The sequence below is a fragment of the Haliotis cracherodii genome, unplaced genomic scaffold (genome assembly GCF_022045235.1).
Source record: "Haliotis cracherodii isolate W230 unplaced genomic scaffold, xgHalCrac1.p SCAF_4, whole genome shotgun sequence".
NCBI lineage: Eukaryota > Metazoa > Mollusca > Gastropoda > Lepetellida > Haliotidae > Haliotis > Haliotis cracherodii.
Genome location: NW_027266297.1, coordinates 37,298,160 through 37,312,652, shown reverse-complemented (window position 1 = coordinate 37,312,652; position 14,493 = coordinate 37,298,160). Strand labels below are relative to the sequence as shown.

The following is a 14,493-nucleotide window of genomic DNA, read 5'->3' as shown; positions in this document are numbered from 1 at the left end:
ATTGAGACTACAGTTCAAATCCAAGATTGTTTCTTTGTTTGTCAGCACTATGTCCATATTCCCAAACATCACAGAACTACCTCACTGATCGATCGTCTCCAATTCTGCTGACATGCAGCAATGTGAAATAATAGTTAAAACAAAGTCTTTGTCCTATGTTTTTAGAGTGATATAAAGGACGAATATCATGTTCTTATGCTATGTCCGCAATTATTTTATTCAGTTATATAAATAAAAACCTGAGTATGATTAGGTTTATGAAATTACTTAAGTGATAAATTGTTTGATCTGTTTAATGTTTCCAAATATATCTATCCAAAGACATATATCCACTTACGTCTTTGATCTATCACACTTAATTGGAGTGACTATATAATTTAGTATGTTCTTGACTCATCTGCTCAGGATGGGGGTGATGTCTTGTCTCTCGGATATGAGCAATCTGTGTTTTTTTGCACACTATGCGTAACAGATTTAGAATTCCTCAAAAATAAACGCAAAAACCTTTTGAAGTCAATTCCTATGAAATATATTGTTGTGAAAGAAAGTAAATAAACTGAATTTGAGTGATGATATAATTTAGTTTGCTCTTGGGCCATCTGCGTGGGTTGGGGGGGTAATGTCTTGTTTTGTCTTATTCTGATATGCGCAATGTGTGTTTTTCTCACACTTAACCAATATTATTTAACCAATAAGGTTTAGAATCCAATAAACGAAAAAACATATTGAAGTTCATACTTATAACAACTTCAGACAATTAGTCGAAATCAGTGACATCGTTCGTCACAAAACAAAAAAGTGCCTTTTCTATTATCAGCCAATCAGCAAATGGTGTGGTCTAAACCCTTCGGTTTATGGAAACATAATGCAAAATAAGTTGGTTAGCCAATGAAATGCCACGGAATCATGTTCAATTCGTTTACAGTGCAATGAAGCAGATGGACCCTGTGTCGGCTATTGGTGCTACTGGCGTGGTCAACATGGAGAAGCTCGCCAAGTGGTTCGAGCAGTCTCGTCTGGACCCCAATGACCCCGCCAACGCTGACCTCGTCTACCTGCTGGGAGTGAGTAGGGAGGAACCACACATACTTTTTGAGAAACAACTTTGTTGAGATTGTGTATTTTGTGCTGTATTGTTTATCAGAAGAAATTATTAATTTTACTGAAGGTAGGAATTTTCAAGAAATAGATCGAGCAGAGTGTGTATTGGTATATTGTACGGGGCGGTCGGGTAGCCTAGTGGTTAAAGCGTTTGCTCGTCACGCAGAAGACCCGGGTACGATTCCCGACATGGGTACAATATGTGAAGCCCATTTCTGGTGTCCCCCGCCATGATATTGCTGGAATATTGCTAAAAGCGGCGTAAAACCATACTCACTCACTCACTCACTCACTCACTCACTCACTCACTCACTCACTCACTCACTCACTCACTCACTCACCCACTCACTTACCCACTCACTCACTCACTCACTCGCTCTCTCACTCATTCACTCACTCACTCGTTATATTGTACGATGTTTTGGTACAATGGAGCATAATCAGGAGTAATAAATCACAACAAAGGTATCTGAAAAGTTCTAAATATTTCCGTTTCCTAGATTCCAATTCAGGCAAATCCAGTCAACTGGATAAAAAAAATTGGAAATCTTGTGTAAAAAACTAACTGCAGATAATCTTCCCAAATTCCTGCAACATGGCTAACTCTCTGATCTGTCTATTCATTTCTCTGTAACTACAGAACCGCAGCGACCAGGGCGACCTGCAGATGAGAGACTTCTTCCGTCTGGAGCAGCTTCAGGAGGAGTTTGACCTGACATCGGACGAGGACATGGAGGGCAACAAGCGGTTCCGTCTCTTGCAGTACCGAGACAGCGAGGTGCACGAGTTCCGCAACTTCAAGATGGTGCCGGTCTATGAGAGAGAGATTCCCAGAGATGCTTTCACCGTGAGTAACAAGACCTACTTTCAAGTCTGGATGTAAGGAAGTTCAAGGTGCAGTATTATCTCTGTGATATGGAGTAATGTCATGCTTGTGAACAATGGTAAACATCTCTGCTGGATGTGGGAGTTAGTGTTGATGGCTGCTGCAGTATTTCAGTTGTATCACAGTGTGTCATCCTACTGTAGGATATGGGCTGTAGATATTCACCACCTTGGTGATACACATGGCTGCAGTATTTCACCTGCATCACAGCGTGTCGTTCTACTGTAGGAGGAGGGCTGTAGATATTCACCACCTTGGTGATACACATGGCTGCAGTATTTCACCTGCATCACAGGGTGTCGTTCTACTGTAGGAGGAGGGCTGTAGATATTCACCACCTTGGTGATACACATGGCTGCAGTATTTCACCTGCATCACAGCGTGTCATCCTACTGTAGGATATGGGCTGTAGATATTCACCACCTTGGTGATACACATGGCTGCAGTATTTCACCTGCATCACAGCATGTCATCCTATTTCAGTTGGCTGCAGTAATTCAGTTGTGTCACAGGGTGTCGTTCTACTGTAGGAGGAGGGATGTAGATATTTACCACCTTGGTGATACACATGGCTGCAGTATTTCAGTTGTGTCACAGGGTGTCGTTCTACTGTAGGAGGAGGGCTGTAGATATTCACCACCTTGGTGATACACATGGCTGCAGTATTTCAGTTGTGTCACAGGGTGTCGTTCTACTGTAGGAGGAGGGCTGTAGATATTCACCACCTTGGTGATACACATGGCTGCAGTATTTCAGTTGTGTCACAGGGTGTCGTTCTACTGTAGGAGGAGGGCTGTAGATATTCACCACCTTGATGATACACATGGCTGCAGTATTTCAGTTGTGTCACAGGGTGTCGTTCTACTGTAGGAGGAGGGATGTAGATATTTACCACCTTGGTGATACACATGGCTGCAGTATTTCAGTTGTGTCACAGGGTGTCGTTCTACTGTAGGAGGAGGGCTGTAGATATTCACCACCTTGGTGATACACATGGCTGCAGTATTTCACCTGCATCACAGCGTGTCATCCTACTGTAGGATATTGGCTGTAGATATTCACCACCTTGGTGATACACATGGCTGCAGTATTTCACCTGCATCACAGCGTGTCATCCTACTGTAGGATATTGGCTGTAGATATTCACCACCTTGGTGATACACATGGCTGCAGTATTTCACCTGCATCACAGGGTGTCGTTCTACTGTAGGAGGAGGGCTGTAGATATTCACCACCTTGTTGTTACACATGGCTGCAGTATTTCACCTGCATCACAGGGTGTCATCCTACTGTAGGATATTGGCTGTAGATATTCACCACCTTGGTGATACACATGGCTGCAGTATTTCACCTGCATCACAGCGTGTCATCCTACTGTAGGATATTGGCTGTAGATATTCACCACCTTGGTGATACACATGGCTGCAGTATTTCACCTGCATCACAGGGTGTCGTTCTACTGTAGGAGGAGGGCTGTAGATATTCACCACCTTGGTGATACACATGGCTGCAGTATTTCACCTGCATCACAGCGTGTCATCCTACTGTAGGATATTGGCTGTAGATATTCACCACCTTGGTGATACACATGGCTGCAGTATTTCACCTGCATCACAGGGTGTCGTTCTACTGTAGGAGGAGGGCTGTAGATATTCACCACCTTGGTGATACACATGGCTGCAGTATTTCACCTGCATCACAGGGTGTCGTTCTACTGTAGGAGGAGGGCTGTAGATATTCACCACCTTGGTGATACACATGGCTGCAGTATTTCACCTGCATCACAGCGTGTCGTTCTACTGTAGGAGGAGGGCTGTAGATATTCACCACCTTGTTGTTACACATGGCTGCAGTATTTCACCTGCATCACAGCATGTCATCCTACTGCAGTATTTCAGTTGGCTGCAGTAATTCAGTTGTGTCACAGGGTGTCGTTCTACTGTAGGATATGGGCTGTAGATATTCACCACCTTGGTGATACACATGGCTGCAGTATTTCAGTTGTGTCACAGGGTGTTGTTCTACTGTAGGAGGAGGGCTGTAGATATTCACCACCTTGGTGATACACATGGCTGCAGTATTTCAGTTGTGTCACAGGGTGTCGTTCTACTGTAGGAGGAGGGCTGTAGATATTCACCACCTTGGTGATACACATGGCTGCAGTATTTCACCTGCATCACAGCGTGTCATCCTACTGTAGGATATTGGCTGTAGATATTCACCACCTTGGTGATACACATGGCTGCAGTATTTCACCTGCATCACAGGGTGTCGTTCTACTGTAGGAGGAGGGCTGTAGATATTCACCACCTTGGTGATACACATGGCTGCAGTATTTCACCTGCATCACAGGGTGTCGTTCTACTGTAGGAGGAGGGCTGTAGATATTCACCACCTTGGTGATACACATGGCTGCAGTATTTCACCTGCATCACAGCGTGTCGTTCTACTGTAGGAGGAGGGCTGTAGATATTCACCACCTTGTTGTTACACATGGCTGCAGTATTTCACCTGCATCACAGCATGTCATCCTACTGCAGTATTTCAGTTGGCTGCAGTAATTCAGTTGTGTCACAGGGTGTCGTTCTACTGTAGGATATGGGCTGTAGATATTCACCACCTTGGTGATACACATGGCTGCAGTATTTCAGTTGTGTCACAGGGTGTTGTTCTACTGTAGGAGGAGGGCTGTAGATATTCACCACCTTGGTGATACACATGGCTGCAGTATTTCAGTTGTGTCACAGGGTGTCGTTCTACTGTAGGAGGAGGGCTGTAGATATTCACCACCTTGGTGATACACATGGCTGCAGTATTTCACCTGCATCACAGCGTGTCATCCTACTGTAGGATATTGGCTGTAGATATTCACCACCTTGGTGATACACATGGCTGCAGTATTTCACCTGCATCACAGGGTGTCGTTCTACTGTAGGAGGAGGGCTGTAGATATTCACCACCTTGGTGATACACATGGCTGCAGTATTTCACCTGCATCACAGCGTGTCGTTCTACTGTAGGAGGAGGGCTGTAGATATTCACCACCTTGTTGTTACACATGGCTGCAGTATTTCACCTGCATCACAGCATGTCATCCTACTGCAGTATTTCAGTTGGCTGCAGTAATTCAGTTGTGTCACAGGGTGTCGTTCTACTGTAGGATATGGGCTGTAGATATTCACCACCTTGGTGATACACATGGCTGCAGTATTTCAGTTGTGTCACAGGGTGTTGTTCTACTGTAGGAGGAGGGCTGTAGATATTCACCACCTTGGTGATACACATGGCTGCAGTATTTCAGTTGTGTCACAGGGTGTCGTTCTACTGTAGGAGGAGGGCTGTAGATATTCACCACCTTGGTGATACACATGGCTGCAGTATTTCAGTTGTGTCACAGGGTGTCGTTCTACTGTAGGAGGAGGGCTGTAGATATTCACCACCTTGGTGATACACGTGGCTGCAGTATTTCAGTTGTATCTCAGGGTGTCATCCTACTGTAGGAGGAGGGCTGTAGATATTTACCACCTTGGTGATACACATGGCTGCAGTATTTCAGTTGTATCACAGTGTGTCATCCTACTGTAGGATATTGGCTGTAGATATTTACCACCTTGGTGATACACATATACACATGGCTGCAGTATTTCACCTGCATCACAGCGTGTGGTTCTACTGTAGGAGGAGGGCTGTAGATATTTACCACCTTGGTGATACACATGGCTGCAGTATTTCAGTTGTATCACAGTGTGTCATCCTACTGTAGGATATTGGCTGTAGATATTTACCACCTTGGTGATACACATATACACATGGCTGCAGTATTTCAGTTGTATCTCAGGGTGTCATCCTACTGTAGGAGGAGGGCTGTAGATATTTACCACCTTGGTGATACACATGGCTGCAGTATTTCAGTTGTATCACAGTGTGTCATCCTACTGTAGTATATTGGCTGTAGATATTCACCACCTTGGTTATACACATATACACATGGCTGCAGTATTTCAGTTGTATCTCAGGGTGTCATCCTACTGTAGGAGGAGGGCTGTAGATATTTACCTCCCTGGTGATACACATGGCTGCAGTATTTCAGTTGTATCTCAGTGTGTCATCCTACTGTAGGATATGGGCTGTAGATATTTACCTCCTTGGTGATACACATATACACATGGCTGCAGTATTTCAGTTGTATCACAGTGTGTCATCCTACTGTAGGAGGAGGGCTGTAGATATTTACCACCTTGGTGATACACATGGCTGCAGTATTTCAGTTGTATCACAGCGTGTCATCCTACTGTAGGAGGAGGGCTGTAGATATTTACCACCTTGGTGATACACATGGGAATCGTCCTGACGGACCAGGAGTCATATTCTAGGTTACTGGGATTCAAACTCATGACCAGCTGATTGTGTCAGCTAAGGGACTTAGTTAAAGTACCATCTTGGCCCCCTACCTCTGTACAGGAACTAGAACTGGACTTTTAATTGCTATGTGTTACAAGACTTACATCAGTGATTCCTGTTGCAAAAGAGGCTGTGTATGTTTCATCTTTAAGTGGCATCTTAGAAGCTGGAGTATCAATGATGATAGATTTGACTTAAGATTTCTCATGAAATGCACATGCTTTATGAAGGGACTGGCATCTCTACTGAATCATAGCATTGAAGGGGACCTGTGAAGATCCGGGGTAGAATAAGTCTTCAGCAACCCATGCTTGCCGTAAAAAGCGACTATGCTTGTCGTAAGAGGCGACTAAAAGGATTGCGTGGTCAGGCTCACTGACTTGGTTGATGCATGTCATCGTATCGCAATTGTGTGGATCGATGTTCAGGATATCAATCACTGGATTGCCTGGGCCAGACTCCATTATTTACAGACCGTTGTCATGTGGCTGGAATATTGCTGAATGCAGCGTTAGACAACAAACAAACAAAGCTTTGAAGGGATAAAGAAGTTGAAGTCCATGAGTCAACTCTGTCTTCATTGACTTCCCAGTTTGAATGTGTACAATGTAGTTAAATGTCCCAGCTGATAACTGTAAGGTCCTCGCAACTGATGTCGTGTCCTCCTTGTGTCCTGTAGGAGTACGAGAAGAAACAGAGGGAAGAGGACCGCAGTAAGAAGAAGGAGGACATCGAGTCACATCGAGCTGCCGTCAACAAGTTCATGCAGAGGGTAAGCAGGAGAAACAGCTCCCCTAACTGGGCTTCATCTAGACTTGCTCAATGGCTGATATTCTGCCCATGTCTACGGGAAATGTCAGTCAAACTAAAAGGTCATATTCATATTTATATTGGTAATTAATGTTATAGTTTTGTGGATGTGACTGTATGTCACTGGTAACAGAACCAATAAAACGACAGGGCTTCATTGTTGCTCTGAATGCAGTGTTGAAATATATTGTTAAGACATCTCATATTTAAATAAGGACTTGATGAACTTCTAGATTGATATAAAAAAAGGAAGAAAGTTCGAATTTGGCTGCCAAGGGCTCTTAGTTTGGAATCCTTGATAATTTCCTGTCTAAACAATCACAATACAATATATTATCATGTTGCACAGGAGAATTGCAGGTATCTCAACATTATTTAACATGGGGAACATAGTTTGGACAGTAAGTGTATCGATACAGAACAAATGTGGTATTGGACATTGATCATGCTTTCAACAAACGGAACCTGGAGTATCAGGTGACAGGGGAACTGTATCAAGCTCGCCTGTATTCCATTCTGTGCTGGGTGGAAGTAAGAACCTACTCACATCCCATCTATCATGTCTGTGAACGCTTCCGTGGTCTAATGGTAGAGCGTCCGCCCGGAGAGCGGAAGATCCGGGGTTCGATCCCCAGCCGCGACATACCAAAAAACAATAAAAGATGGTACTTGTTGTTATCCTGTCTGGCTCTCGGCATTAAGGGGCTAAAACAAGGACTGGTCGGCTCAGAGTCAGTATACTGTGTCTGAGTTGGGTATTCATGTTAAACTGCGGCATGGTATCTCAGTGTGCTAGTACTATAAATCGGCATCAGTCCGGACTAGTACAAGCAGCCACACACACACACAAACGTGCATACACGTCGCTATATAAGTGCAATAATCTTGGACGCAACGTAAAACCCCATTTCACATCACCTATCATGTCTGTGCAGGTTCGGGAGCAGGTGATGCAGAGGTTCCGTATGGCGGCACACTCCAAGAGACTGGAGGACATGGTGGTGGAGGACGTGGTGCCGAACATTGGGTGAGGATACCGTACACTCTGTCAGCACTGGCTGCCATACCAGCTGTGTCATGTCTTACAGAGGGGATATCTTCTTCTAGTCTTGTCTTGACATGGTAATAAGTGCCAACTATTCACACACACCGGAAAACAGGCTGGAGACTTTAGGTCCCTCCAAGGGCGGATCCAGCATTTTTATAAGGGAGGAGTTCAAAATATCAAAATCCTCTCTCGTTCAATGTTACTGCCTACAACATACAACATTTGGTTTCAAAAAGGGGGGCATCCGGACCCCCTGAACCCCACCTCTGAATCCTCGTATGCCCTCCTTGCAAAGGATTTTACCTTGAAAATGGATAATGTGTCTTGAAAAGGAATGGTTCATGAGCAGTTCATTTCCTGGGACAAGCAAATTGCTGAATTCTGTTAAAACTTGAAAGAAAACTATATTTGTACACAAGTATAATCACTCAATATAGTCAGATCTGCAGTTAGAGGGGCGGTCGGGTAGCCTAGTGGTTAAAGCGTTCGCTCGTCAGGCCAAACACCCGGCTTCGATTCACGACATGGACACATTGTGTGAAGCCCATTTCTGGTGTCCCCCGCCGTGATATTGCTGGAATATTGATAAAAGTGGCGTAAAACCATACTGACTCACTCACTCCTTAGAGTAGAATATGCCCATATCTGTAACAAGTTTATTGTTGGGGCTCAAAGCATACCATATTTCCATGCTAATGGCATGATGGTGTCAAATGGGACATGATTCTATTTAGCCAATCAGCATGGGGAAATATTTGTTACCATGGCCTTCATTTTCGGAGACTTGAAAAGACATTGAACTTTGTGACTGTAATACTGTCAGAGCCCTCATGCCGTGTTAGACAGGGAGACGTAATTTGCGTAATCATAAACTGCAAATAGTCTTCATCATTCAGTGTGTATTTCACATGAATCAAATTCATAGAACTCGAGTTTTCTGATGGTTCTTTTATCGTCACTTGTTAAAGAATCCAGGTATATGATTGGTCATTTGGTGTCTTGTTTAAACCTATAGCCGTCCTGTATTGATGACTTGATGTCATAATGTTTGATGTCATCACTTACTGCTCAAGTCACAATTGACATTGTTCGCACTTTGAGTAACTATGCTGAAAGTCTGATTGATAGATCTAATTTTCTCACACAAATATTTCACCAAAAATAAGGCTTGTAACTTGGTAACTTGTAATGATAGATTTGTACATGTTTCACTAGCGGGGTGTACAGGATTTTACAAGGTAAATGTTTGTGTTCACCCTCATTGTATGCAAGCCCATTCTGCTCACAAAACCCTATACACCCACTAGTGACACTTGGCACATCGAACTTGACATCTAGTTGTTTTAAAGAAAATAAATCCATCACTTGTTCTTGCTTTCAGCTCATTGTTTATAAGTTTATCCCGTATAACGGAGCCGAGGCGGCCATTGAAGCCAGTGAGGAAGGAGAGGAAGAAGGCAACAGCACAGGCGGTGTCGGGCGGGGAGGTGAACATCCTTATCAACATCATCAGGGCATCGTACATACCAATCAGGAAAACCAAGGGGTAGGCATTCGTAGAGTTACGAATCTATATGTGTGACTTAATGGGTACAATGTTTGCTATCATACCTCCATGTCAGAATGATGAGATCTGATTAGTCCACTTGATCTTAATAAAATACTTTGTATCCTGCCTTGGTGGGGAATATTTCTCAAGCTGGGAATAAATCTCTTATACCCCGCCATGAGCAAGTCAGGCTTCACATGGATTTCTCAGAGGCAGAAGAAATCCCTTATACCCCGCTTCAAAACAAAGAGCTGCACGCTTTTTCCAAGTCAGTGGAGGTCACATGACATAGCGCAAGCTAACCTCAGCTCATTCCAAGAGCTGTCTTCTATCAGTTTGGAGTTTGTTTGAATACTTTTACAATGTCATATTAAAACATGTTGGTAAGATAAATTTGTTGTAGCAGGATCACAAGGGGCACATGAGGTGGCGTCCACCGTTAGGTTTTATACCATGAGCCAGCATAAAACCCCTTTTACCCCTCGTGATCCTGCTACAGCTTAAACTGCGATTCATGATCAGTTATAGAAATTAGGGGCTTCCTGGGGACAATGAGTTTATGCGGTTGTGCTTTAGTATTTGACGCTTGGTACGGGGACATGGGCAGATGGCCCAGTCATCGAAGGTGCCACTATTGACTGTGTGTCCATTGGCCATGCGAGAATCTGATGATTGTGACTTGTAATACCCGTTGCCTTGATTGTGTTTGTCATCACCATAACCGTCCTAGTAAACGTCTAACATAAACGTCTAAGACATGCATCACTTTTGGCTTTCCTCCAGCATCAAACTGACATGCCATGATATAACTGTTCAAAGCGGTGTTAAACCAACTCACTCACTTCCTGACTCGAGGGACCTGCTTAACCTTTTATGTTCAACATTAGGGTTATGACAAGGTCACAAGATACACTTGACTTTGATTCTTAATGTTGGAGCTGGGCCTGTGTTCATGTACATACATCTTTGCTGTGTTGGTGCCAGGGAACTGTTGATGTTGTGTAGTCATGTGACTATCCATATATGGATGAACTGTGGAAGTGATGGGGACCCAAATACCCAAGTACCTATGGTACAGAGTTTAGATCTACAGTTGCAACCTTAAAATGACATATACTACTGAAAAGAAGTTAATGACAGATTAACTATGGTAATATGAAAGAATGTGGTTATGGCGGATTAACTATAGTAATATGAAAGAAAAGGGTTACGGTGGATTAACTATAGTAATAGGAAAGAAAAGGGTTACGGCAGATTAATTATAGTAATATGAAAGAAAAGGGTTACGGTGGATTAACTATAGTAATATGAAAGAAAAGGGTTACGGTGGATTAACTATAGGAATAGGAAAGAAAAGGGTTACGGTGGATTAACTATAGGAATAGGAAAGAAAAGGGTTACGGTGGATTAACTATAGGAATATGAAAGAAAAGGGTTACGGTGGATTAACTATAGTAATAGGAAAGAAAAGGGTTACGGTGGATTAACTATAGTAATAGGAAAGAAAAGGGTTACGGTGGATTAACTATAGTAATAGGAAAGAAAAGGGTTACGGTGGATTAACTATAGGAATAGGAAAGAAAAGGGTTACGGTGGATTAACTATAGGAATAGGAAAGAAAAGGGTTACGGTGGATTAACTATAGGAATAGGAAAGAAAAGGGTTACGGTGGATTAACTATAGTAATAGGAAAGAAAAGGGTTACGGCAGATTAACTATAGTAATAGGAAAGAAAAGGGTTACGGTGGATTAACTATAGGAATAGGAAAGAAAAGGGTTACGGCAGATTAACTATAGTAATAGGAAAGAAAAGGGTTACGGTGGATTAACTATAGTAATAGGAAAGAAAAGGGTGTTCTTTGACTTCTTTTGAGTAGTATATATCAAAGAGTAACATGTTTAATACTTAATGAAAGTGTTTGCCTTTGATGTGGCATTGTTGAATGCTTGCCCACATAGAGTGAAATACAGTTATCTCCCCTTACAGGCCTGCCACTGGTGCTGCCACATCAAGGGACCCGGAGAGAACTTTAGTCAAGAACATCACCGGAGAAGTAAGTTGTCCAGTTGTCCGAGACCTCGCATGATAAAGAAAGCAGACCATTCGACATTTTTCATGCTGCATAGTTTACACTGAACTGCTTAATAGGGGACTAGGATCGGGTGAGTTGGCAGACCTAACGTATTTGACTCAAGTTAGTCAAATCCCATTTGTAAGTCTGGTAAAGTAAATATTAGTACAGCCTAAGAGTACTAAGAGGACCAGTGTGAACCTTGTTTCACTAGTTGAGTGTTTTGTAGCTCGTCATGATTGAACAAGACCAAAATTTACTATGTTTACATTTTATGCAAGTTTTATTCAGTTCCAAATTGTAGCAAAATTGAAGCATTGAGAACTGGTAATAATCAGTAGGGACTGCCATCAATGGATTTTTACTGGTCAATGATTTTAGAACAAATTTCTAAGGCTGTACTAATATTCATGTTAACAGACTAATGGGATTTGAATTATTCCAATAATTATGTCAGACAGTGAAAATGGGCACGGTTTAAATCACAGAGTCTGTATTAAGCTATTACGTTTTGAGAATGATCAATTTGAAATCTGTTTCAGGTATGTCGCATTAAGAAGCTTAAGTTGTATTGAATTTGACACTGTAGCAAATATTGAAAAACGTAATATTATGAAATGTAAGAGAATGTTGATATGAATGGCATAGCATGTAATTGTGAAGGAATAACATTGCTATCTACTTGTGCTCCTTTCAGACGTTGGTCCGGCCGTATGTGGAGGTGATGTTTCAGAGGGAGACGGTCAGAAGCAGCATCGGAGATGGCCCCAACCCCAGCTTCAATGAGGAACTGTCCCTAGATCTCAAGTAATATACTCTCTGTGTGTAGCACCTGTATTTAGTAGACCCAGTGAAGTACATGGGTTTGTTGCTTTCATACTAGTGTGGCAATTTCATCACAGCCACATCTAATACTGCATAATTATTTCTTTGTGAGAGTATTAATGCAAGTTGCCTGTCTTTCATTTATCTTTTTACATCTAAAATACTTCACATACTGTATCATTCTTACAAAGAGTCTTTGGATTGGGATTGTTAATATGTTTGATATAAAAAGACACTCGACTGAGATGCTATGCATCATCCAAAGTCGTTCGACTTTTTCAGTTTGTAAACAATAATAATCAGTATCATAAGTACAGCTAACCAGCTTCAGTGGCAGAGATTAGTGAATTCATTTGATTGTGACATCATCATAACTGATGATGTCACAATGGTCTGCAAAGCATCATGATACTATTTCATTGTAGCAATGTCTCCTAGTATAGAAGATGTCGCTTGATCTCACCCAAGCAATATCTCCTGTGGAAGCCAGTTTGGGCAGATAAGTTTGTTGCAGTGTATCATGAATTTTGACTCCCACTGTTATGATGCCGATTCCCTGTCAGGTTGTTCTGGTACATTGCAGGAAATGATTGAGTACAATACTGATGACAGCATGGAGCAGGTCTAAGAATCACATGCTCCTCACAGCGATATTACGTTCCCGGAGCTCTCTATACTATCGCTGCCACCAGTCAAAACTCCCCACTGTGAATAGGTGGCCACAACCATGCTTGGAGTTGAACTCGCAACCGAATGACCGTTATGTTTACAAACAAGTGACGACTGTCGTGACGCCGAATACACTTATCGCTGCTAAATTACTTTCTTCGTTTGTCAATTTGAATTTCTGTTTCATTAAAACTATCGTGTTATTGATATAGTAAGAATGTAAGGGAGAAGTTGGTTGATTTTCCGTTAGTCTGCAATCTCGAACCAATCTGATTATCAAAACAACAAAGTGAATTCATCTGGAAAACATGGTCAGTCGTAAACCTTTTCAAATTGAAATATGATGGCATTCCCAGAGACATAAAAAAAGTATAAACGTTACTACATATGGGGTTGGAGGGCAAATTTCAAGATTCTTGAAATGGCCGCGCCCACACTGGTGGCAGCGATGTTACCGAGAGTGTAACGAAGGTGTCACGCGCTGGGAAGGAGCTTGTAAGAATCAGTGTTAGGGGAGACAACTCTGTGGCTCATGTCTGTGTTATGTTGTAGGGCTCCTAACGATGACTTCAGCACAAACAGCCTCCAGCAGATCACAGATTGCCTCTACCTCAACCTATTTGATGAAAACGTCGTTGACATCCTGGAGGTAGGACCATCTTGTTTTAGGAACAAAACTCACACACTCCTTCAAATCCACCCGAAAATCATGCCATCAAATATTTGTCCTGAATTTATCTTAAATTCTCTTTTAGGATGGATCTACCATTGCTGTTATGTTAGATTGAATCAAATGTCATGTGGCATCGTGCCATGTTAGGAGGTGAAGGATAAGGTTTTATATCTGCACCCGACATTAATAATTATGTAGAATTTTCATGTATGATACAAAGAATATTCTAAGAGGACAAATTTGGTATTTTCAAACATTCTTTGTCAACTCATGACCTCAAAATCAGCTGTACAGGTTTAGCTCTGGCTGTTTGTGAAATTAAAGACCCTCAATATTTATATAAGTATTACTATGATTACCTTGACTTTCAGGGGGCACAGGTGGCCCAGTCGTCTAAGGCGCTGCGATTCGCTGTGCAGAGTTGCGTCCCTTAGGCACGCCAGAAACCTATGATTGTGG

At 42.4% G+C, this 14,493-nt stretch overlaps 1 protein-coding gene across 3 annotated transcripts in view; it reads left to right on the top strand.

Moving 5' to 3' along the window:
• LOC139478712 (coiled-coil and C2 domain-containing protein 2A-like) overlaps nucleotides 1-14,493 on the top strand; it is a 63,349-nt gene that overhangs the window by 27,703 nt on the left and 21,153 nt on the right. For all 3 annotated transcript variants that reach the window (XM_071261300.1, XM_071261299.1, XM_071261298.1), the window contains 8 exons: nucleotides 926-1,064; nucleotides 1,742-1,948; nucleotides 7,068-7,160; nucleotides 8,134-8,225; nucleotides 9,628-9,792; nucleotides 11,783-11,849; nucleotides 12,565-12,674; nucleotides 13,914-14,010. In XM_071261300.1, the coding sequence (XP_071117401.1) occupies nucleotides 926-1,064; nucleotides 1,742-1,948; nucleotides 7,068-7,160; nucleotides 8,134-8,225; nucleotides 9,628-9,792; nucleotides 11,783-11,849; nucleotides 12,565-12,674; nucleotides 13,914-14,010 (970 nt within the window). The remainder of the gene's footprint in view (nucleotides 1-925; nucleotides 1,065-1,741; nucleotides 1,949-7,067; nucleotides 7,161-8,133; nucleotides 8,226-9,627; nucleotides 9,793-11,782; nucleotides 11,850-12,564; nucleotides 12,675-13,913; nucleotides 14,011-14,493) is intronic.